The 24,565-nt window shown below is 59.1% G+C and overlaps 1 protein-coding gene across 6 annotated transcripts; it reads left to right on the forward strand.

Moving 5' to 3' along the window:
• Positions 1 to 302: 302 nt before the first annotated feature.
• GMEB2 (glucocorticoid modulatory element binding protein 2) lies at positions 303 to 24,193 on the forward strand. Of its 6 annotated transcripts, none has more exons than XM_023250962.2 (10): positions 303 to 437; positions 6,369 to 6,555; positions 9,981 to 10,078; positions 10,574 to 10,704; positions 15,374 to 15,477; positions 17,802 to 17,959; positions 20,097 to 20,168; positions 20,417 to 20,554; positions 20,776 to 20,898; positions 21,533 to 24,193. In XM_023250962.2, the coding sequence occupies exons 2-10, from the start codon at positions 6,425 to 6,427 to the stop codon at positions 22,189 to 22,191; spliced, it is 1,614 nt and encodes a 537-aa protein (XP_023106730.1). In that variant the 5' UTR covers positions 303 to 437; positions 6,369 to 6,424; the 3' UTR covers positions 22,192 to 24,193. The 6 variants fall into 6 exon arrangements, with proteins under 6 accessions (XP_023106730.1, XP_023106732.1, XP_044909309.1 ...); XM_023250964.2 differs by having other exon boundaries at positions 10,577 to 10,704; XM_045053374.1 differs by lacking the exon at positions 303 to 437 and adding an exon at positions 608 to 1,764.
• Positions 24,194 to 24,565: the final 372 nt, after the last annotated feature.

A 24,565-nucleotide genomic window follows, 5' to 3' on the forward strand; every position in this document is an offset into this window, starting at 1 on the left:
GGTCTCCCTACGGAATCTTTCCGCCCGGGAGACCCGGGCCCACCCGGGCCCACAGCTGTGTGGGCGGACCCCCGCAGGTGCGCCGGTGGGCGGGGCCCGGCGAAGGTGCCGCCGCAGCCGCCCCGCGTCCCGCCTCTGCCACCCTCCGCCCTCCACCCGGCGCACGCGCGGCCGGCTCCGCCGGGCCTTATTTCTCGGTGCTGCACGCCTTCCCGCCGAGCGCCAAATAAGTCTCCGGGCCCGCCCCTGCCCTGCGTGCGCGGCCCCGCCGCCTGCGTCAACTAGGAAGCGCGCGCCCGGGCCGCCGCCGCCGCCGCCGCCGCCGCCGCCGAATCCCCAACAAGGAGCGGAGCCCGCGGCCGCCACCGCCGCCGCCCTCCTGACGCCGCCGCCGCCGCCCGTCCGCCGGCGCCCGCGCAGGCCCGGCCGCGGCCCAGGTAAGCGCCCGCGGCCCCCCCGCGGCGAGGCCTCTCGCTCCGCCGCGCGCCGCCGTCCAGTCAGGGGTCCCTGCGGAGCGTCAGGACGTTACGGCGGGGGGAGGGGAGCGGGGGAGGGGCGGCGGCGCGCGGCGGGCGTCACGGGCGTCACGGGCGTCACGGGCCCGCGTCAGGCGGCGTCGGCGGCGGCGTCCGCCTCCATCTTGCCGGAAGGCGACGGGCGGGCTGCTGGGGGGCGATGGGCATGGCCCTCGGGCTGGGTGCGACAAACGCCCCCCCCCACCTCCGGTCCCCGTCCTGTGGGAGCTGTCTGGACGCCCCCCTTTCCCCCGGCCCGGTGGGAGCCGCGGCCACGCGAGTCCCCTCCCCGCCCGGTGGGCGCCGCGGCCACGCGGGCCCCCTCCGCGGCCAGCGTCGGTTGGGAGCCGTGTGGACTCGGTCCCCGCCCCGCCCCGTGGGCCGTGCCCGTGCGGGCCCATACTGTGTAGGTGGGGGACCAGCGCCAGTAACGACCTGTTAACAAAGTTGATTAAGTTTGCAATTCACTTGGTTGACTTTTACATGGAGTCCAGGTTCTCTCCGCTAAAGCCTCAAATACAAGTGTCGGTTACATCAGTCTTGCTTTGACGTACAGACAATTAATAGAGCTTAATTGATAAGCATAATTAATAGAGCTTGATGAATTGGGAGATAAGTATACGCCGGGGAAACCATTACCCCATCCTGTCCTTCGCCTCACGGAGTTCCCTCCCACCCTCTTATTTCGTGATGAGAACGTTTAACGCAAGATGTACCTCCTTGGCGAATTTTCCAGTACGTGGTCCGTGTTGACGGCGGGCACCGCGCTGTGCTGTAATGTCTGCACTGGCTGGTGCGCAGCCTGAACTGCTGCTGGCGTGCGTTCCCTCCGCCCGGCCCCTGCTCCCCTGAGTTTTCTGTAGATTCTCAGGGAAGCGGGGTCATGCAGTGTTTGTCCTGTGCCTGGCTTCCCTCACCCAGCGTGTTGGCCTCCAGGTTCATGCGTGTCGTCACTAGATTACATTCCGCCTACGTACACCACGTTTTCTTTACCCACTCGTCTCTCCGCGGCCCTTTGGTTGTTTCCACGACGCGGCCGCTGTGAATGGTGCTGCTGGGAACATGGGAATGCAGATTTCCCTGGGAGGCACTGATTTCATTTCCTTTGGATCTGTACCCAGACGTGGATTGTCCGGTCAGGTGGTGGTTTTTGGAACCCCTGTACTGTTTTCCTCAGTAGCTGCACCGATTTACATTCCCACCAACAGTGCCTGACGTCCTACTACAGCGTCTGTTGGTCTTGTTAACGGTGAGATCCATGGATTAAATACAACTGGAACATAACAAGATGAACTAGGCACACTGCTTGTCCCGGAATTGTTTCTTCATAGGAAGTATCTTAAAATTTTTGGTAAGAGGAGGCAGGGCGTCTGGGTGGCTCAGTTGGTTAAGCGTCCAACTCTTGATTTCGGCTCAGGCCATGATCTCACGCTTCGTGAGTTTGAGCCCTGAGTTGGGCTCCACACTGACAGCTCAGAGCCTGCTAGGGATTCTCTGTCTCTTCTCTGTCTGCACCCCCCCCCCCTCGAAAAAACAAACATTTAAAAAAAGTTGGGGGAAGACATCCTGGAGGGGGGAGGAATTTGTATATATGCGTACAAGCACGGCAGAGTTTCTATGAATTTAGAACGCTACAAAACTACAAGTCTAGGATTTAAAATCACAACCCATTTCATGCCTGAACTGAGAAAGGGGGCCGGAGATGCCTTCTCAGAGCCGGAAGACAAATACGTGTGCAGGGGGCCGCACGCTGGCGTGTCTGGCGCAGCCTGGCCGGGTAGGACGCGGACGCTGCGGTTGGCGCCGGGGAGCTGTGGTCTGTGACTCCCTGAGGAGGGCAGGTGAGGCCCAGATGCTCCCAGAAAGGCAGGAAGGACCAGAGGGACCGCCTCCATGGAACAAGGCAGCTGAAAATCTGGATTTTTTTATGTGAACCCGGTGAACTTTGACAAAGTTGGCAACTCGTTAAGTTTGGAAACCCTGGGAGAATCCAGCTAATGGCACCCGAGGGCCACCACGTGTGACCTCAATTGTGTTCTTAGTGGTGTTTTTATCAAAGGAAAACATTTGTGATCTTGCAGAAGACTCGGGAAGCCAGGTCTGAATCTGATGTCCTGATGTCCTCATGAGACACTAACAGTTTTGTGTTGTTTTTACATATTTATGCTCAAGAATGCTATTTAAAAAAACATTTCCTCGTATCTTGCCTCACAATTAATTGGGGTCTGATTGACACTTCAGGAACCCAGGCCCTGGGAGTAGACCCGGGCTTCCGTCCCAAGTCCACCCGGTGCTAGGGGCTCCGAAGGTCACGCTCACCCGCTGGGGAGGTGCGGTTCCTGTGCTGGGGGCTCGATGACACCCTAGTGCCTGCTTGGTGTCTACCTCCCCGCGTCAAGGACTTGAGCCACATTCTGTGGAGTGACTTCCGGGCGTGTTGTTTTGGAAACTTGATACAGTTGCCACTGGAGAGGCAAGAATTCAGTTTTGTACGTTTATGCTGCTTAGTCCTCTGCAAAGTTTCAGAATTTGGGGGAGGACACGGGGTTTGGGGGAGGACGCCGACGTGTAGATCGGATTCCTGCCTTTCTGCAGTTTCGGTTGAAGTGTGACTTTTGTGACCCCGTGGAGCTCTCCCGATGAAAATAGAGGTCCTCGCTTGGTAAGATAGCTAAACCCTGAGAAATTAGCACCAAAGATCGATATTTTAAGTTCAGTTTTAATTAATTGATTGATTAATTAATCAAAGATTTTATTTTTTTAAGTAATCTCTGCACCCACCGTGGAGCTCGAACTCAAAACCTTGAGATAGAGAGTCGCACGCGCTCCACCGACTGAGCCACCCAGGCGCCCCTTGAGTACAGTTTTAAAGTAGACTTTTATTCATGTTTGTGTAAAAGATTTGGTTTCAAAGCTGAAATCTAGAACACAGAAGTTATATTTTAAAAATGGGCAGGAAGTCTGTTGGTGTCAACGAATTCATTGTGGCAGCTTTCCTGGCTAACAGGCGTTGTGAAGACAGCCTTCAGGTCCCGTCCCTGGAGACCCTGCCCCGGGACCCCGTGGCACAGCGCATCGTCTCCCTCGGAGCTGTGCGTGTTTGACGAAGGGTGAACTTACACGGACACATCAGAATCAGGACCGCCGTGGTCTAGGGTTTACGTTAGGTTCACCTCGGTGTCGTACGTGCTGTGAGGTTTTGGCAAATGTATAACGTCATGTAGCCACCGAGCCACCGATACAGCGATACAGCGTGTTTTCACTGCCCTCAAGTCCCCCGTGCGTCACCTTTAGCCCTCTCTCCCGCACACCTCTGGCAGCCGCTGATCTTTTCACTGTCTCCCCAGTGTGGCCCTCTCAGACTGGCTTCTTTGGCTTAGCGGTGTGCAGGAAGGTCCTGCGTGTCTTTGTGTGTCTTCATAGCTCATTTACTTTTGCCTCCGAGTAATATTCTGTCGTTCGGAACATAAAGCAAACCATCTGTTTCTCCGTGCACCTTTTGAAGGACTCGGTTTTTCACAGCGTGCTTCGAGCAGCATTTCCCCGCTTCAGGTGGGACGGAGAAGCCCCCTACCCCACCATCCCCTCGTGCGTGCTGCGTGTTACTTGTCGTGTGCGTCGCGAGTCCCGCCAGACGGCGCGGAGTGTTTGCTTTCAAGCTGTCGTGTAAAGAACGTAGTGTAGTGTGTATTTCCCCAGATAGTCACCGTTTCCGTTGCTCTTTTCTCGTTCTTGAAGTTACGGGATTTCTCTGTAGAATTTCCCTTCTGTCTGAAGAACGTCCACTACCGGCTCCTTTGGGGCAGGTCTCCTCGTGACCAATTCTCTTACGTTTCCTTCATCTGAAAACGTCTCTGTTTTGCCTTTATTCCTGGAGGATCCTTTTGCTCTGGTAGAACCCTGGCGGACAGCTCTCTGCCAGCACGGTGTACGCGCCCCTGCCCGCTGGCCCGTGGCTTTCCGGGAGCGCCCTGTGGCCCCTTGGGTTGCTCTCGACAGGTCGTGCGTCCTTTTTTGCCCGGCTGCTTTTCAAGCGTTCTTACTTTGTCTTTGGTTTTCAGCAGTTTGACTGCCATCCGGGCACGGATTTCTTCGAGCTCGTCCTGTCGGACATTTGCCGGGCTACTTGACCGCGCATGTTTAACCTTTCACTGAACTGGGGAAGCGGTCGGGTATTATTTCTTCACACCATTTTTCCAGCTTCACGCTGTTCTCTTCCTTCCTTCTGGGCTTCCGTGCTGCAGATGCCCAGCTGTCTTCTACTCTTCCACGTTCCCTGAGCTCTGCTCCTTGTGTTTTTCCACCTTGTTTCTGTGGGTCAGCTTGGGTAGTTTCTGTTGAGCTCTGTTCATTTCGCTGTTCTGCCTCCGTCTTCTCCTGTCTCTATTCTGACCGTGGGTCCATCCAGTGAGTTTGTATTTCTGTTGTTACTATGTTTTTAATTCTCAGATCTCCATTTGGCTGTAACTCCTGTTCCTGTGCTGAGACTTCCTATCTTTCTGTTTGTTTCCAGAATATCTGGCTTCATTCCTGAAGCCTGGTGCACCAGCTGCTTTAAAGGCTCTGACGATTCATTTCAGACTGGGCTTTTTTGGATTATTTTTTCTCTTGAGAATTGGCCAGACTTTCCTGCTTCTTTTTTTTTTTTTTTTTTTACAATTATTTATTTTTGAGAGACAGAACACAAGCGAGCAGGGGGCAGAGAGAGAGGGAGACACAGAATCTGAAGCAGGCTCCAGGCTCCGAGCCGTCAGCACAGAGCCCGACGCGCGGCTAGAAGTCACGAACTGCGAGACCGTGACCTGAGCTGAAGTCTGATGCTTAACTGACTGAGCCAGCCAGGCGCCCCTCCTGCTTCTTTTTATGTCAGAAATTTTTGGATTGTATTCTGGACGCTCTGAGTCTTGTGTTGTGAGGCTCTGGGTCTTGTTTAGCTCAGAGAGAATGTTACATTTCTGTAACAGCAGGAAAGCGACCTGGTCGGGCTCAGGCTGCAGGTGGTGAGCTCCTTCTGCGGGCAGCGTCCTCACATCAGCTCTGTCTTCAGAGCCTGTGCTGTGCTCTTTGGAGCTGACGTGTAAGTCGGTTCTCGAAACCCTGGGTTTGCCACTTCGGGTCAGGCCCCCTCGCAGACAGGCACTCTTTCCACACCTCCCTACTCTGCACAGCCTCCCCGACACTCTGACCCCAGGGTCCCCTTCCTCCGACCAGAGACCTGTGGCTTTCGTGTGTCCTCAGTGCTGTGAAACCTCAGCACAGGGTCCGCCTTGGGCAAGCGTCAGCATGGGGGCAGGAGAGAAGTGGGGTCCCCCAGCCCTCGGACCAGTGTGCCTCTAGGCCCTCAGCGCTTTAGGAGCTGCTGGGCTACTCGCATCACAGTTTTAGCAGGGACTGGGACTGGCCTGAAGGCAGAGCCCGTAGCCGCAAAAGTAATAATAAAAGCAAGGCCCTTCTCCCTTTGCTGTCTCGTGTGGGTTTCCCTTCCATTTCTGCAGACTGGAGATTGGACTTGTCTCCAGATACTTACTGTGCGCAGTTCTGGAACGCAGGCTGCCTCTGGATTGGGGCCGGGGGGACTCCCGTCCACAGGAGTCCACTTGGGTCCTGGTCTCCTGCCCTGTCCCCTGCTGTGTGATCATGGGGTTTTTGGGCCAACGCGCGCTGGCTCCCTGCATTCTGCTCAGGGATTGTAGCTGTGCTGTTCCGTCTGCCCTGGAGGAGCCCTCCTGCTGTCATTTCTGTCCAAAAGTAGTGGGCCCGGACCGAAGGGGGCTCTTGGAGGTGCTGTGAGCTCCGTTGTGCAGACACAGAGACCGCCTGAGACCCCGTGCCCTGCCTTGTGGTTTCCTCTAGGGCTTGGGACCCTGGCGAAGGACCGTGTTGGTCCCGGCGTCTTCTCCTGCTGAGCCATGGCAACCCCGGATGTGAGCGTCCACATGGAGGAGGTGGTGGTGGTGACGACGCCGGACACGGCGGTGGATGGCAGCGGCGTGGAGGAGGTGAAGACTGTGCTGGTGACGACCAACCTGGCTCCTCACGGGTGAGACAGGGCCTCTGTCCTTTGAGGGCCGCTCGGGCCCTGGTGGGTGCCTGGGGCATCACGTGAGGGCGGGGGCGTCCGGAGTTTCCCGGACTGACTTTTTCCAAACCGGACTCATGTGTCAGTGTGAGCAGAGAGTTGGAGGAGAAACGGAGCCCTCACATCAGCCACGAGGCAGAGACAGCGCTTTACCTTTGCTTTTCCTCCTGCGTCCGCACGGTCACGTGGTTCTCGTTTCTGGAGACGCGTGGTCATTTGGCTTTCGATAAGGTGGACAGTGAGAGCAACTGGGAACGGTTTTTGCAAAATGAAGTTGAAGAGCCAGTGAGTTTCGTGACACGCCACACGAAAACTGTCTTTTCCTCCTCCTCTCTCATGGTAGACGTGCGGAGAGAGTAGCCATTGGCAAGGAAGTTCACGTCTGACTTGAGGGAGCTGCCTCGTGGGGCAGAATGGCTCCGGCCTGTGTGCCTTCTGTCACCCCTGCCCCCTCTGGAAGGGCTGACATACAGGAGCAGGTCACCCGGGGGTTGGGGGGGGGGGACTGGTGGCCCCCTCGCGCTTCCTGCCAGGGGGTCCCGGGCTGGGGCGGGCCTGCTTTCGGTGTCCGCTCTGCTGTGTGCGACCCGTTCAGACTGACGTCGGCGCCACGCTGCGGCAGGGGTGAGCTGTGGCCTTTTCCCTGCCCGACAGAACTTTTGAGAGGAAGGTTCTGGACCCAGGACCTGACCTGAGCGCCGACTCCCGTCGCTGGCAGAGAGGATGCTTGTGTTTCCGTTCCTTTGCACAGCCACCTTACGGACCGGGCCTGGAGACTCTTCCTGCCTCACTCGCATAGCGTTGGGGCTGAAACCAGACCCGGCCTCTGTCACCCACCCTCCTGCAGATGGGATGGAGGGAGGGCCGGCTCTTGGTGGGTTGCTGGGTTCCACGTCCAGATACTCAGGGCTTCACCGACAGAGTGTATAACTGTGTCTGGAAACGCAGGGCCTTCCTGTTGGATTTCCTGCCTACGTTCTCGCGTTTACTCTGGTCAGTGTATATGTGGTCTGTGTCCCAGCTGCAGGCAGGCGGTGAGGGCAGGTTTCCAGACAGCGACACCACCGCCTCTCCCTCTCGTCCACGTGCCCTGCAGTGACCTGCCCTCCCCAGCAGGAGGCGGCGCCCGAGCCCCCTCCCTTGGATTCAGGCCTGTGTCAGGAGCGGACACTCACTTGGGGAAGGCTGAGCTGCCTCCCCCGGGGCAGGCGCCCTGGATGCTGTAAGGAGCCCTCATCCACAGCCATTCTCGCCGAGGCGCTCTGGTCCAGGTCAAGCCTGGCTTCGTGTCCCCCCCCCCCCCATCCAGGTGCCCAGATGACCAAATGGTCATTTACGGAGGAAAGGAGGGGCCGCGTGTGGCTTCTCCCTGGGGGAGGAAACCCCACGCCTCAGCGGAGGCAGGTTTATCTCAAGGGACCTAAAGATATTTCTCTTCTTTTTCTATGGCAAATTTTACCCTCTACCCTACTGCGTGGAAGCCGAGATTCACCCTTGCTGTGTGTTTAGAAAAGGGTGGGGTGAAGGGCCAGTTAACTGCTTTGTGGGTGCTGAGTTCTTTTCCGGCCGGGTGTTTGGGGGAGAGCTTGGGAGTGCCCCTCGCTTAGGGAAGCCCGCTGGGCCTGCCACCCACCCACCGCTCTGCCCTGGCAATGGGCACGTGGGCCACGCTGGGAAGAAGCGACTAGCATTTTGTAGATAGCCAGCCATTCCCACGAACATTTGCTCTAAGTGAGGTGGACGTTTTTCAAATGAAATTTGAAGGACAGACGCCAATGACTTTGCCAACTAAAGATTCCTGCCCGCGGGGTGTGTGCGGTGGGCGGGCACAGAGCAGGGCACAGTTGGTCGTGGTGGGGGCCGGACGGCTGGGTTTCCCCAGGGTGGCCCCTGTGGGTGGCGTGCTGTATGTGCACGTGGCCTGCGGTGGGCCACCGCTCTGCGTGTGGCACACCGAGCTCTCCGGGGCTGGCGCTTCCCTGCCTCCCTCTCCTTCCTCGCTCTCTCTGGGGGACAGTCCCGGTTCTCCTGTGTGGAGGGGCCTGCTCCCTGTTTGGATGTTGTCCTTCCTGCTTCCAAACTCTGGCTTGGAAAGACACTTGCCCTGAATTGGCGCGTCCTGGTAGGAGCGCCGGTGTCCCGTCCGTGTGATGCTTCACGTACGAGCCGCTCCTCGTAGGCCCCAGACCACGGACTCTGAGTCTGCTCTCGTCAGCTCTCGTCCTGACCCGGCGGGAGGTGGAGTGAGGTCTCGGAGACGCAGAGTGGCTTTGACTGGGCGCCGTGGGCCGAAAGGGGAGTGGGGGCCCCGGCGTCGGCGTGCTGCTCTCGGGGGGCCTGGCCGGGAGCAGGTGCATGTGCAGAGAGGCGGGGAGAGGAGAGCGCAGGGGTGGCCGTCCGACCCTGTGGGAGGAAGGAGGGCTGGGAGCATTTGAGTCAGGAGCGTTGACTGAGACCGTGGGGGGGTGAGAGCGGCCACGTGGGTTCCCGGCCAGGGGAGGGCGCGGGCGTCCGGGAGCCGTTCCCGACGGGGCCCGTGTGTGCGAGTCCACCTCTCCCCGTGGAGAAGGGTGTGCACCGCCCTGGAGGGGAGCCCCGTGCAGGCCCCCGGCTGGCTTCCCAGGCCCTGCTGTGCAGGCGGGCCCGGCTCGAGTATGCTGCACGCATACCCCTCGGGTCGGGGTCTCTGCTCCAGCTCGTGGCCTGTTTTCCTCGGACGCCGTCGTGGCCATCTGAGGGTTCCTTAGATAACAGCAGGAAACAAGCTGTCTGTCCTTGCGTCCTTTCCCCTGGTTCTCTCTATAAAAAAAAAAAAATTGTTCGTGGTGTTTCCCCCCTCCTCCCCACAGAAAGTTTTTATCTGTATTTTTTAAAGGGAAACTTACCTTCCCTTTTATTCCTGGGGTTTTGTATTTGAGAAAATCCTTCACCGCTTTCAAACCGTTTAATTCCTTTTCTTCTGCGTTTAACGCTCCTGTGGTTTGCACTTACTCGTGCGTTTGATCTGCATGCAAGTTGTGTGGTGGAACGTGAGGGCAGCTGTGGGCCATCCTTTTTTCTTTCTTTCTCCCGCGTTTCTTGACAGTTTCTGTAACCGCGTGAAGTCATTAGAATAGAAATAAACAGCTTTATTAAAGAAAGAAGAGGAGATTTAAAATTCCCACTTAGGTGTTATTGCCTCCACAGATGTGCCCTGCCAGTGGCCCCGGGGACACTCGGGGAAATGCCCGCTTGGGGCAGCAGCGCAGTGACCATCACCGCAGGGTCCCCGACCGGCACAGCCCCTGCTGAGACCCTGCGGCGCCTCAGGGAAGGGGCGGCGTGCCGGCAGACGGTGCGCCAGGCACGCTGTCTTTGGGGCCAGCTGACGTGTCCCTCCCTCCTAGGGGCGACCTGGCGGAAGACAGTATGGAGACGGAAAATGCAGCGGCGGCTGCCGCGGCCGCGTTCACAGCATCCTCGCAGCTCAAGGAGGCCGTGTTAGGTAGGGAGCCTGCCTTCCCGCCTCTGTGCCCGCAGACGGGTCAGGAGAGGGTTTGCCCGACGACGGTCCTCTGGTCGTGAGGGGCCCTCCTGCCCTAGAGTCCTCCCAGCCGTGGGGGGCGGAGGCCCCTGGCATTGTGACCGGCAGCAAATAGCCAAAGGCCTCAGAAGTCTTCAGAACGGAATCAGTTTCTCTAGAACGATTCCCAGTAAAGCTTGATTTCATTTCCTTAAGTGGCTCTTCGGTTGAACCACACTCGAACGTGATTATCTTCACGTTACTATCACAAAATCGCTTTTTGTGACTTTGCCTGAAACTCTAACCCCGGAGGGACTGATGAGTGACATCGCTGCCCACCTGGGCCTGTCACAGTCCCCCCCCCGGACCTTAACGTCTGGTGTTTGTGTGGCGGCTGTGGTGCTTTTGCAGGAGGTACTTTGGAGAGGTTGTAACTGATTTTGTCTTTCCCCTTTCCCTGTCGATGCACCTTGTGAGAAGTGAAGGTGGCTGAAGAGGAGGAGGGCCTGGAGGCTGAAATCGTGTACCCCATTACCTGCGGGGACAGCAGGGCCAACCTGATCTGGAGGAAGTTTGTGTGTCCGGGCATCAATGTGAAGTGTGTTCAGGTGAGGCTCCGACGTAGCCAGGACGCAGACACGTGTGCCAGGCTGCAGGGGAGGGAGGCCCTCGCGGCACAGCAGCCTTGAAGCAAACAGGAAGACCCCGCTGGGGTTGGAGGGGCAGGGGCGTGACCCGTGCCGTGTGTGGCGCAGAAGGCGGCGGTCCCGTATGCTCAGGAGAACAGAGGAGCAGGCGTAAGCCCTCAACGACAGACAGGACTGTTGCTGCGGTCATAGGGGAAACCACCCGGAGGTACCGACTCCTTGTGTCTGGAGCGCAGCCGTGGGGAGAGGCTGGGGAGGTGGCCGTGCTCACGCTGGGGGCGCCACAGTCGCCGAGGGGGGAGCTGTCTTATTGGCAGGTTGAATGAGGTGTGTGCTAAAGCGTCTTCCAGATGCTTCCTTAAGCTGGCACAAATGGATGGACTACTCCAGCCGAGGCACTGAGTAAAGGTGGGGCTGTAGAGGGAGGCAGAGCGTCACTCCAGCTTCGGCCTGCAGAGCCTTGGCCTCACACTGACCGCTTCCGCCCTGTAGGGCCCGGTGCTCCCCTCAGCTGTGTGGGTGGGGGGCAGGGATTGTCCCCTGGGATGCTGTTACTTTTCAGGGGTTCTCTCCTTGGTGTTGGGGCAAACCACTAATAACATGCCCCCGGCCCCCCTCTGTCCCTGGGACAGGGACCTCCTGCCCCCCATCTTAGCACTGAGGGAAAGAGGGACCCTCTTGAGGAGCATTCACATTGGGACCGTACGGTCTGAAAATTGTAAGTGGCTGGCAGTTCCCCCAGGAATCATACAGAAGCAAATGAAAACTCCCTTTTGGAATTTGGAAAAACTTGTCTTTATTGGAGGTTTTGAGTAATTTCAGCGAAGTCTCCGGGGAGGAACAGCTTGCTGAAACAAGTGAAGCTGAGTTTGCAGGGAGACAAGCACCCAAGCAAGCATGCCCAGAGACCATGGACAGGCCGGGACCCACAGACGCTTCAGGTGTCGGAATTTTGAGACATGGAACATTAAATGAGGTTTAATTTATCTCAAGAAATGGAAGAGAGGCTCGGACATGAGAAAAGCATTAACGTACTTAGAAAAACAAACTAGGAATGAAACAAAATAGAACCTTTAGTGGGTAGCTTTTGCAGCAGATTAGACACAGTTGAAGAGATAATTCGTGAACTGGAAGGTAGGAGTAAGGAAGTTATCCAGAATACAATCCAGATAAATAAAGAGGGAATAGAGTCTCAACAAAAGTTGATACACCAGTTGAATTCTGGAAGGCGAGAAGAAGGGTCTGAGAGCTTTCACAATAGAAGAAAGATCGCAGTCCACAGTCCAAGAGATTTAACAGATCCCACACTAAATGAATACAAAAAACCAACCAAATTTCAAACAGTTGTGGATGCCAACTCAAAGGTCCGGCTCCATCTGGGATAATTAAACAGAGAGATAATTAATGATAGTCTGAATTAATAACTCAAGATAAGAGTCTGTAAGTCTGTATTTATTGCAGTATATTTTATGGTGTTTATGTCAAATAAATAGAAGCGAAGCTCTCGTGTTGGGATGCCTGCTAACAGACGTGGAAATGGATGGAGCCTCAGCCCCAAGACTGTCTGCCCAGACTGGCTGCTGAGAGCCGGTTAGGGTGTTTGCCAGTCTCAGGATAGCCCCCATCAATTGGGTGCTCACTGTAGAGGAAAAATAGCGACTCTGCACGGGAAGCCTGGCAGGTGGCTCATTCACCAAGTGAGGGGACCTCCATCACAGGGCTCCTGATCGAATGGGCAGTAATTCTCTGGTATTCCCACCAGAAATCCATAACTTGGATCTACTCATGAATAGACATGAGGGACAGACAGTCCACAAAAAATTCACGTACGTACTTCGGAAATGTCGAGGGCAGGAAGATGAAGGCAGGCTGTTCAGGGAGCAGGTGTGGTGTGACGTCTGGGCAGGGTGGTGCCTTGGGATAAATTGCTACAAAGGCTGTTACTGGGGCAGTTCGTGAACTCTGCGTGTTGCCTGTTGGTTGGATTACACGTGTGTGTTTGTGTGTATACGGTTTTTAATGTTTGTTTGTTTGTTTATTTATTTATTTTTAACGTTTATTTATTTTTGAGACAGGGAGAGACAGCATGAATGGGGGAGGGTCAGAGAGAGAGGGAGACACAGAATCTGAAACAGGATCCAGGCTCTGAGCTGTCAGCACAGAGCCTGACGCGGGGCTCGAACTCACAGACCGCGAGATCATGACCTGAGCCAAAGTCGGATGCTTAACCGACTGAGCCACCCAGGCGCCCCTTAATGTTTATTTTTAAAGAGAGAGAGTGTGCACGCATGAATAGGGGAGGGGCAGGGAGAGAGGGAGAGAGAGAGAATCCCAAGCAGTCTCCGAGCTGTCAGCACAGAGTCCAACTCGGGGCTTGAACCCACAAACTGTGAGATCATGACCCGAGCCAAAACGAGAGCCGGACGCTTAACCGACCAAGCCGCCCAGTTAGATACTAAATATTAATGGCAATTTCCTGATCTGGGGAGTGGTGCTTCCCTAGCAGAACCTTTTTTCTTAGGAAATAGATGCAGAACTCAGAACAAGCACCTGAGCCGACAGTTCCCCCCGCCGACAGTGTGGAGGGGTGGACGAGAAGCAGGGGCAGAAAGGTCAGGTGGGGGGGGGGTTGGGGAACCTGGGAGGGGCAGACGCACATTCTTCGTGCTAGTTTTCCGTTTACTCTGTAAGTTCAAAATAATAGCAAAATAAGTTAGAAACCAAAACCTGTTTAGCCCAGATAGCATCGTAATGGAACTGCAGACTGAGACACAGAGAAGACCCCGGAAGAGCCGAGAGCAGATGGTTACTCAGGAGCAAGAATCCGCTGGCGGCTGAGCTCCTGGAAGTCCCCAGAGTGGCCGGAGGGCGGTGGCACTGCGTCCTGTGTGAGGGAGAAGAGCTGCGCACGGCGGAATCACTTTTAAAAACTGGAGGGGACGAAACGTCTGTTTGCGCCGAGATTGCGTTTGCCACGAGCGAGGCTTCACTGAAGGGTGTCCTGGGAAGTGTGCTTCAGGCAGAAGGAAAGCGACACCACGTAGGGGTCCTTAGGTGCGAGAGGGTGTGACGAGTGAAGAAAGTGGAGACGTGTGGGTGATCCGAGCACAAGCGTGTCTCCTGCTTTGACGACACGTTGCAGGAAGACTGAAAACAGAGAAAACATGGCTGCCTGGCGGTGGGACCAGGGGGCTCCTGACTCTGACGGCGCAGGTGGGCACAGCACCCACCCCAAGAGTGGCGTGCGATCTGCCAACTGGCGGACAAAACCCGGGAAGCCTGCAAGTGCCGGTCAGCCCAGACGGTGGCAGGAGAGGAGCAAAGGCAGCGTGTGGAGGCGAGAGTGGAGGAAAGGCGAGACCCGGGAGAGGTGGACGGGTGGGGTGAGGCCAGGGTGGGCCAGAGACCGTGGCCCAGATGGCATCGTGTGGGGTGGTGGAGGGGGCAGTGGGGAGAGGGCAGAGCTGATGTCAGGCCTGGGGAGAGGGGAGAGAGGGCATCACGCCTGATGGGGGGGCAGAGCTGATGTCACGCCTGGGGGAGGGGGGAGAGGGCATCACGCCTGGTAGGGGGACAGAGGTGGTGTCTTGTCCAGGGGGTGGGAGGCGTCGGGCAGAGGCTCGGCCCAGCCCAGAGTGGGCTTCCTGCCGGCTTGGGCAGCGGCCGAGAGGTATTCTGACTCTGCTGCCTGGGCTCGCAGCCCATCTCCCCGACCGGCTGGGTGAGGGGCCGAGTGGCTTCCTGGACTCGGTGGAAGGAAGTGTGCAGATGCTCCGGAAGTTCAGAGAACCCCTCCCATCAGCAGGGGGCCCCAGGCGGCTTGCACTGGCCGTGACCCCAGTCTGCCCTGAGTCTGCCGGAGATGCTCAGTGCTCTGTGCTCCCAGCAGGATGCGCAGGCTGCTCCCGGCCAGGCCTGAGCCCAGACAGCAGCGGAGGCCCAGCGGCACCTCCGTTTCCACCTCTGCCGACAACCCGGTGACCCCCCTCTCTCCTGCCTGCTTGTTTCCTGAGTAAATGCAATATTATTCTGATTTTTTTGGTTCCAAGAATTGCTTGCTTAACAAGATTGAATAAGATATTTTAGCTTCTCAGGCCACCTGAGCTCCAACCCTGGGTGACACTGGCCCCAGAACCCTGACATTGAAGTGGATGTGTGTGCACCAGTGTGAGGGACATGTGCTCCAGGAGGAGGGTGGGCCGGGGTGGGATGAGGGCAACAGTTCACACCTCCGCCTGCACCCCGTCTTGTATCATTTTCGTGTCACGTGTGTATACATTATTACTGGAATAAATCACACACAAGTGGCTTTGCTGAGTCCCATCCGGAAGGGACTGCCTTTCTGAGCTCTCCTTTGAGGGCCCAGGCCCCCAGCTTCTTCCCCAGGCTTGGGGGCAGCCGGAGGCCAGCTCCCCGCCCCAGCCCCTGAATTGTTCTTTCCCTGCCGGATCGAGATTGCGGCTGGTTGAAACCTAAGTGTCAGATGGAGAGCAAGCCAGCGGCTTCGAGAGCCACACCACAGCGCTGTCCTCCTGTGCCCGTTCCGGCTGGGCTGTGGCAGAGGGTCGGGCCGGAGAGGTGGGCCACCCCAGGTCGTCCTGACCCTGCTCTGCTGCACTTCCCTCCACAGTATGACGAGCACGTGATCAGCCCAAAGGAGTTTGTGCACCTGGCTGGCAAGTCCACGCTGAAGGACTGGAAGAGGGCCATCCGGATGAACGGCATCATGCTCAGGTGAGGGCCTGCATGGGGCCAGAGCGCAAACCCGCCAGCTGTCTTTCCGTTGGCCCTTGGCTGGTTTTTGAGCTTTTTTTTAAGTCTATTCATTTTGAAAGAGAGAGAGAGAGGAAGAGAGAAACAGACTCTATGCTGTTAGCTCAGAGCCCGACACAGGGCTTGAACTCACAAACCCTGAGATCATGCCTGAGCTGAAATCAGGAGTCGGATGCTTAACCGACTGAGCTACCTGGGTGCCCTGGTTTTTGAGCTTTTTAAGCTGAGGCACATTGTAAACAGGATGAGACCCGGCGGTGCCCAGGGACAGCACCGGCCCAATCCCTGCCTGCACGTGGCTTCCAGGCCTGCGGGTTTGTTGTGTCAGTTTGCTGTCCCCGCACCACCTCCCTGTGTGCTGCCATGACAGAGGAGGTACTCCTGTGTCTCTGGGCACGCTTGATCAGGGGCCTGTGTCTCTGACCCGTGGTTCGTGTCCGTCTGGCCGATCGTCCCTTGCTGGCCTGGCCGGCCTGCCTCCAGGGATCCCGTCTAGACCACACCTGAGTTCGGGGGCCACGTGTCGGTCTTCGTGTAGCTCCCTGACCTTTCCTGTCATTGGATGAGGTTGTGCTGGGTTGGCACCCGTGCCTGCCTGTCGATGGCGGTGTGCTCTTGGTCAGGTCTCCCTTGCTCCTAGACCTCCTTTTCCCTTTAGGGTTAATCAGGAATCTGGAGGAGGGTTTGGGCTGGCTCTCCGCTCCTTCAGTGACATCGAGTCCCAGAAAGGAGAGGATTGGAGTTTGTGCCTCAGTCCCCCAAGGGGCCTTTTGCTCGTTTGTGTGGGCCAGTTCTCAGGCAGCTGCGAGGCCAGTGCCCGCTCTGCCGGCCACCCTGGGTGTGTGTGACCCGTCCCCAGTGGACTTCTGTCCCCTGCCTGTCACCGTGAAACAGGAATGGTGGTGCCCCTTCTCAGAACCCTGAGGACAGAGTCTAGGCTGTAAGTTTGTCCCCCAAGAATGTAGATCCCCGGTATTCGTGTTTCCTATTTCCTGCTTGGGCGGTAACAAACTCACCCCGCCTGATGGGGCCAAGGCCACCTCTGCTGGCTGTTCCCACCCCCACCTGTCTGGGGGCCGCTGCTGTCTGGGACAGTGTCTGGGATAGCTGGACTGGGTCACTCTGCTGCTGAAGGGGCTGCTCGCCTTCACGTGTTTACTCTCGGGAGAAGCTGTGTCAGCTGTGTTTGCTGCATGGGACTGCCTGTAGCCTCTGCTGAGTCCTGGACCGCCGCCCTGTTCAGTCTGCCCGGGAACCACCGTCCGGGCGGCCAGAGACCCAGTGGGCCTGCCGCTTCGCACCCTTGCACTTGGCCCCGGGTCCCTTCCTTCAGCGCTCATGACTCTCCTCTACACCCTGTCCATTGAGCGAGCCCCTGACTTTCTGGAAAGCATCTCGGTGGCCCAGCTGTGAGAAGGCCACGGGCTATTTCCTTGGAAGAGGCCCCGGGGGGAGGTGCGCCCTGGGTCATCTGCAAGCCTTGAGGTCAGGCACGCTGTCAAAGGCCCAGCAGTGCAGAGGTCCCGTGGAGGCACCTCACCCTCTCACAGGTTGAGGCGGGTGAGTCGAGACATCCCCAAACTTAAACCCAGGCCCTTCAGAGAGGCCGTAGTAAGGGCCTCCCTGGGACGGCTGTCCCTGGCAGGTGGGGGACATGCTGTGCTCTCCTGAGAAAACCGAGGCCGGGGAGGGAGCTGCCTTGAGTGCGCAGCGAGAAGCCAGAGGTGCTCGCGCCGCCCTGCCCTGTTGTGCGTGCACAGGGCCGGGCCGCTCCTGAGCATCTCTTCTGCCTCACGGTCACCTTGTGGGTGCACTGTCAGCACTTTTGGTAGCCGTGGGTGCTGCCCCGGGGCCAGTGGGCGGCGGAACATCCCTGGAGGGCCCAGCCCCACCCTGCTTGAGTGGGCATCTCCAGGATGCCCGCCTGCGGGGCCCTCCTCTCTCTTCCTGGGCACCAGGCAGCAGGGTGGCGGTCCCCACAGACCTTCCACTTCTGCGGCAGGCAGTCCCCACGCTGGCTAACAGAATTTTGGCTGGAGGGTGTCGGAGAGGCCTGTCTGGAGCCTCAGTGGCGCCTACCGCCCACCTGGTGGGGGCGTGTCCTCAGTTGGCCAGTTTACCTGCCCCTCCTGGGACCTGCCCCCAGGCCGAGCTTTCGCTGCCTTGCCTCCAGGACCTGAGGACACTTGAGCCGGGTCAAGGGACATCAGTGAGGTCCCCTTCGGGTCCAGCCGCACACTTGGAGCCCTGGCCACGTCCTCAGTCTCTGGTCTCCTTTGCCACAGGAAGATCATGGACTCCGGGGAGCTGGACTTCTATCAGCACGACAAGGTCTGCTCCAACACCTGCCGCAGCACCAAGATCGACCTCTCGGGCGCCCGCGTGTCACTGAGCAGCCCCACCTCCGCCGAGTACATTCCACTCACACCTGCCACGGCCGATGGTACGCACTGGCGCAGAGGCTCTGTTCTGTTCTTTCTCTTTTTTATGTTTGACTTTGGAGAAAGAACGAGCAGGGGAGGGGCAGAGACAGAGGGAGAGAGAACCCCAGGCAGGCTCTGTGCTGTCCACGCAGCCTGATGCGGGGCTCTGGCTCATGAACTGCGAGATCGTGACCTCAGCCGAAACCAAGAGTCAGACGCTCAACCTACTGGGCCAGCCAGGTGCCCCTCAGAGGCTTTGTTCTTGCCGGCGATTTGATCCAGTCCCACTCCGGCCGTCCCACGGAGGTGGGCCTCTGCACGCCCACTCCCGGTCAGGGCAGCCTGGCCTTCCCCTCCCCAGCTTGGCTAGTCCCTCCGGGCCCACGCTGTCAGCACCGCCCCCTTCCTCCCTGAGAGAGGCTAGCTGAGTTGCCCTTTTCATTGACAAGGAAGATTCAGGTACTTTTTCTTGTTCAGTCATCTTCATTATAAAATACGATAACTCACGTGTGGAGGAGCCTGTGAAGTACAGTAGCACAGGTGTCCAGTGCCCGTCACCAGCCCCGACCGGCTCAGGGGTGCCCCCACGTGGCCGGCCCAGCCTCCCGCCTCACCCCCCGGGGCTGCACAGCCCGCAGCCTCTGGCACTCCACTCACGTGCGTGTTTCCTGCAACTTGGGTCTTGACTGATGTGTTCGTGACCTTCCACGTTGACGCCTGCAGCTGTGCCCTGTGGATGGACTAAGTATTCGCTGGAGGCCTTCTAGCTGTTGGGAAGAAATTGTTTTTAATGCTGAAGTTAGAGTGAATTAGGTCCCTAGTCCCCTGTGCTGTGGCCTGGTGATAATTGCCTGGGGTTGCCCTTCCAGTGAGGTCACCTGCCTTGTCCCTACCTTGTCTCTCTACGGGGTCGGGCTGTGTGTGCTGCCACGTGGCCAGGGGCCGTCCTCGTCGCTAGACAAGACGGTGGCCCGTTGAGGGATGTTGGGAGGACGGTGGAAGAGGCCGGGGCAATGGTGAGGCTGTTGTTGACTCCCGATGGGCTGGCCAGACTGCAGAGTCCTTCCTGGCAGCTCCAGGAACGCGTCGGTGCTGGTGGTCAGAGGCTCCGGTGGCTCCAGTTTGCAATGACGTGGGGCCTCGGGTCTTCAGCTGGTTTCTGGGCACAGCCCCAGGCTGGGCCCGGCCTGGCTTCTCGGATAGCACAGTGCAGCGTGGGGACGGCCTGAGTCCCAGCCCAGCCCTCTCCCCACTGCTGGTGGGCCAGTAGCTCTCACGAGAATAGGGCTGCTACGAGGTGGTTGTGGGTCTGGACGGTCTGCTCTGCCTCATGAAAGTCAGCCAGGGTGAGTGATCTCGTCTCCAGGAAAGGACCAGGCTCTGAGCGCTCCAGGCAGCGCCACAGTGTCCCAGGTAGGCAACGTCGGGTTTAGTAAGATTTAGCTCTTTGAACCCTGTCATCACTTGATGGTTGGGACAGGCCCGTCTGTTGCTCTTTGTGACTCACCCACGTGGTGGTTTGTTCAGCCTGAGCCAGCGGTGTGATTAGTCAAAGATTGTGTATCATCCAGACTGTGGAAAAGATCCATTTATGCCCCAAATTATCCTAAGCATGTGATATTCCCTAGCGGGACATCTTTGTTGGTCGTAGAGGAGGCCTGCATGAGGTTGGGGAGCTGACACAGCCTCGGCCTTAGGCCACGGGTCTGTATGAAGCCAGGCCTCTGTCACAGGCAGGCCCACGCGGCCAAGCGCCAGCTGTGTGCGCAGCTGTGCGGGCCCCAGAACCGAGCCAGAGGGTGCGCCAGTGTGGGCGGCGCGGGTCCCTCTCAAAGTCCCACGTCTCCTGAGCCAGGGAGGTGCAGGGCCGTGTCGAGGCCTTGGGGGTGCTGGTAAGGGCGTCAATGCCGCCAGAAGAGCAGAATGTGGGCAGTCGCGGAAGCTGGCGATGGGGTCAGGGAGGCTTACTTAGCTCTTTCTTGGTCGTGTGCGTTTGGAGACATCTGCGATTAAGAAGTTTGACAGAGGCAGGTACACATGTTTGCGGATTCTGTGAAAATTGGTGAGAGGGGGAGATTCAGAGCTGGCGTTTCGATGGCGGGTTGGGAGGCCTCTCGTTGTCAGGCAAGGCTCACTGTGGCTCCGTCTGGGTTGCAGTGAACGGGTCTCCCGCTACCATCACCATAGAGACCTGTGAGGACCCCGGTGACTGGACCACGGCCATCGCAGGTACGGGTCCCGCCGGGCAGGCGGGCTCCTGGTGGGTGGCAGTGTGGGGGCGGCGGCGGCGCATGCAGGGCAGCCCTGGAAGGGGTGCAGGCGGGCCGGAGGGCCTCCTGGAGGAGGTGCCGGTGTGGAGCGCAGAGCACTGCCTGCAGGGCCTCGGCCCCTGATCCACAGCTCTCTGCCCCTGCCTGTGGTTAGAGGCCTGCAGGGGCTGCTCTGTGCGTTCTTCTGAGCCCATCCGCCCCCCACAGATGACACGTTTTCCTTCTGGCGAGGGCTCAAGGATGCTGGTCTGCTGGACGAGGTCATCCATGAGTTCCACCAGGAGCTGATGGAGACCATGAAGGGCCTGCAGCAGCGGGTCCAGGACCCTCCCCTGCAGCTCCGAGGTGAGGGGCTTGTGTCTGCCTGGCATCTTCCACTCTGTGCGGGGGTGGGGGGAGGGCAGTGCTTGGTGGCCTCAGGGCGCCAGTTATGCAGCCTGCCCCCGCTTCGCCGTGGTTGGGCGTCTGGTGGCGGAAGAGGGCCGTGTGTGGGACGCCGTGTGTCCCTGGGACTCCTCCGTCAGGCCGGGCCCCATTCTCAGCGTGTGCTCGCCCTGCCCTTTAAGATGCCGTCCTCCTCAACAACATCGTGCAGAACTTCGGCATGCTGGACCTGGTGAAGAAGGTGCTGGCCAGCCACAAGTGCCAGATGGACCGCTCCCGGGAGCAGTACGCCCGGGACCTGGCAGGTGCGTCCGGTGGCCGCCCGGCCATCCCTAGCCCCAGATAGGGACTGTGGGAGAGCCCGAGAGCCTGAGGCAGAGCCAGGGAGTCGGGAAAGACCAGCAGAGCCTCGCGCTATCATGCAGGGAAGCCGTGACACGGGGCCGGAGCGTGTGGAATTCAACACACGGCTATTTACGGGGAGAACTAGGCAGGGGGGCGGTGATTAAGAGTCACCTCTGACATTTGTGCCTGTCTTTCCGGGTCTCCCTCGGCGTCTACACTTGGGGAGCTTATGTGTGGGTGTTGACCTGCTTTTTATCCTACCATGTCACAAGACCTTTCGCACAGAGATTACAGAGTTTGGAGGGTTAGGATGAGGAAGGTCTGTCCCCTCGTCCGGCAGCTCGGAGGGGCAGTCAGTGCAGGCCCCACAGAGAATGTCACTGTGGGAGGCGGGGTGGGGCGGGGCAGGGACAGAGCATCACTGTGGTGTCAGCACAGGCCCCTGGTCAGGGTGTGTGTGGTCTGACACTCTGTTCCCTCCCTGTCCCTGCTCTGCATGCCGTGTCCCTGCAGTGATGCTCCCATCCCCCCGTTAGGCTTGCCGCCCCCCCCCCCCCATCCCCACGGTGACTCTCTGTCCCTGTCCTCCCGCAGCCCTGGAACAGCAGTGTGATGAGCACCGACGTCGAGCCAAGGAACTCAAGCACAAATCTCAGCACCTCAGCAACGTGCTTATGACACTCACGCCCGTCTCCCTGCCGCCCCCCGCGAAGCGGCCGCGGCTCGCGAGGGCCACGTCCGGGCCGGCCGCCATCGCCTCGCAGGTGCTCACCCAGTCTGCCCAGATCGCCCTCAGCCCCGGCGTGCCAGTCTCCCAGCTGACCGGCGTGCCGCTCGGCAAAGTAGTGTCCGCCCTGCCCTCCCCTGCGCTGGGCAAGGGGCCCACGCAGGCTGCTCCCGCCGGCTCGCCAGCCTCGCCGCTGCTCGGGGGCTACACAGTGCTGGCCTCGTCGGGTGCCACCTTCCCCAGCACGGTGGAGATCCACCCGGACGCGTCCAGCCTCACGGTCCTGAGCACGGCCGCCATGCAGGACGGCAGCACTGTGGTCAAGGTGGTGAGCCCCCTACAGCTGCTCACCCTGCCCGGCCTGGGCCCCACCCTGCAGAACGTGGCTCAGGTGTCGCCCGGGGGCAGCACCATCGTGACAGTGCCCACAGGGGCCGTCGAGAGCGCCGTGGCCGCCTCGGGCCCCGAGGAGCACACTGCCACCATCGAGGTGGCCGCCATGGCGGAAGGCCGTGAGCACAAGTAGACGTGGGTGGAGGACGAGGCCCGCCGTGGGCACAGGGCCGGCCGCCTCTCCTCAGGCCGTGGCCGGGCGGGAGCACGGTGCCGGCGCCCTGCGGGCCACGTTGGGCTGAACCAAAGAGAGGAAACACCAAAACAGACGGCGAGAAAAAGGGATCGAACACAACAGACCTGTACGGTCAGCCCTCCACTCGGAGCCTCCTCCCCCTTCTTTCTTGGGAAATACATTTTTCCATCTGTTGCTTGTTGATACTGTTTACACGTCAGGCCTGATGAGGAGCCGGACAGAGAGGATGAGGAGGCAGAGCCGGGGAGTGGGGTGCGGACTCTGTGGGTGCGAGGGGCCCCTGGGTGGGCCGGAGCCGGCTGGGGGAGGGGGTGTCGCTAACACATGTCTTGGGAACCGTCCCCAAGTGTGGAAACCCATGGATCCTATGGATTTGGTTTCTTCCCACAGTTTTCTGTAGGTTTAGTGTGGCCTGGCACCCTGTTCCCCTGTCTCCGGGACAGCGTGGGTGCTGCTGCGGGTCTGCGCGTGGCCCCGGTCTCGGGGTGGGGGGGCTGGGACTGGAGTGTGGACCCAGGGCCCTGACAGCTTGAGTTTGCCATCTGCCTTGGGGCGAGAACGGGGCAGTACCCCCACCTCCCTCTGCCCGGCAGGTGCTCAGCACCAGGGGCTGTTGCACACGCACTGTGGGTGTTTTTAAGTGAATTGTTTAGTAGGCTTCTTGCAAGAGTCAAATTTATAGCATTTTCAAACTAAACAATGCTGAGTGCCTAGGCTTCCCGAGTTCGCTCTGGGTTCCAGAGTGTTTTGTACAGGACCATAGGGATGGCCCGCGGGCGACTGTGCTGGTGGTTCCTGCTGTGAGCTGTCAGCACCAGCAGGCCCCCCCCCCCCAGGGGAGTGTGACGGTGGCTGTGCCCCTGGGGCTTTGGTCCCCGGGGCGGGGGGGTGGTGGTAGGGTGCAAACAGAATAAGTCAGGGGCAGAGGAAGATTTTTGGGGGCTTAGTGTCGACCCCTGTGCTCAGTTCGCTGGTGGGGCCACCGTGACAGCTTGGCCCCTGGGCTCCCTGGGACTCCCCTGGCCCCCTGCTGGCTGACACTGGTGCCTGAGGGCACTTGGGAGGCCCAGACTGCCCACGGGCACGGCCACGGCCGCCATGGGCTGTCAGCAGGTCTGTTTGAGACCCAGGAGGAGGACCAGGCAGGGGTCCCCTGGAGGCCTGGCGCCCTCTCCATCAGGACCCCACGGCAGGCCCGAGCCTTCAAGTGGCAGGTTCCCATGCCCCCCCGCCCCCCAAACCTCCAGATCTTTTGCCTGCTGAAGACCCTTCCTTCTCTAGGGGAAGGCAGGGGGGAACTCCAGAGACAAGCCACTGCCCCACTTTGTGCTTTGAAGGGAACTGGGTTGTTTGTCCGTCCTTCCATCTGTCAGGTGCCCCAGAACTACCTGAGCGGGTCTTGGCCCCCGAGTCAAGCCACTGGGGTGGTCTTTTTCCGTTTTCTTTCTGTTGCGAACTAGTTTGTTGTTGTCATGGGTCAGCTGGTGTCTACACTCCTCTCCACTGAGTCCTGACGCCTTCGGCAGTGTGACCCCGCGGGCGTGGGCACAGCCCAGCTAGTCCTGCCCGTCTGCACCAGCTCAGACCATACAGGAAACTATGTGGCTGATAAGACCACGGTTTGCTCTTGGAGCCTTTGTCAAAGTCGGGCGCACCCGCCCCCTTTGAAGCTGCCACCCCTGCTCTCAGACCACAGGGCACTGGAGGGAAGTTCACACCAGAGCTTCAGAAATGACCGCAGCCCCTCCCCCTGCCTGGCACCTGTGCCACCCCGGGAGGGTGCGAGCGCCCCTTCCAGTCCCCTGGGGCCAGAACCGCAGGCTGCTTCTGGGGGGCAGGGTCGGTGCCTGGGGCAGGGAAGCATCCGGGTTCTACTTTGTACGTTGTTTTGCAAGTATCTGCTTGGTACTTTGATTTAAAGTAAAAACATTTTTCGTAATTTGTGTCCGACTCTTACGATGCGGGTCAAGTTCGCGCAGGCATGTGCCCACTGCAGACGGCGCACACGGCCTGCCACCTGCTTTTGAGAGGGTGGTCTGGGGGCCTTCCCCGTCGCCCCACCCTCCCCGTGCAGTTTACTGGAGGCCAAGGGGCGTGATGATGTCCTTGAGCGGTGGGTGGGCCGCGGACAGTGGCGCACACCCACACGCCCAAAGGCGGTCAGGTTCACCTCATGGCGTCGCTGCGGCAGCCCCCCTGCCCGAGCCTCAGGGTCCTGCATGGGAGGGGTTCCCGAGGTGAGAGTGCAGGGCCACCACGCTGAAGTGGACCCGCCTGACCCCTGCTTTCACGTGGGGGAAGGTGGAGCCAG

The sequence above is a fragment of the Felis catus genome, chromosome A3 (assembly GCF_018350175.1).
Source record: "Felis catus isolate Fca126 chromosome A3, F.catus_Fca126_mat1.0, whole genome shotgun sequence".
Taxonomy (NCBI): domain Eukaryota; kingdom Metazoa; phylum Chordata; class Mammalia; order Carnivora; family Felidae; genus Felis; species Felis catus.

Bases quoted from the DNA above. Each gene is read 5' to 3' on its own strand.
- GMEB2 (XM_023250962.2), top strand. From the start codon at position 6,425: ATGGCAACCCCGGATGTGAGCGTCCACATGGAGGAGGTGGTGGTGGTG. The intron at 15,478-17,801 runs GTGAGGGCCTGC...CCTTTGCCACAG, and splicing joins ATGAACGGCATCATGCTCAG to GAAGATCATGGACTCCGGGG. The intron at 20,899-21,532 runs GTGCGTCCGGTG...GTCCTCCCGCAG, and splicing joins GTACGCCCGGGACCTGGCAG to CCCTGGAACAGCAGTGTGAT.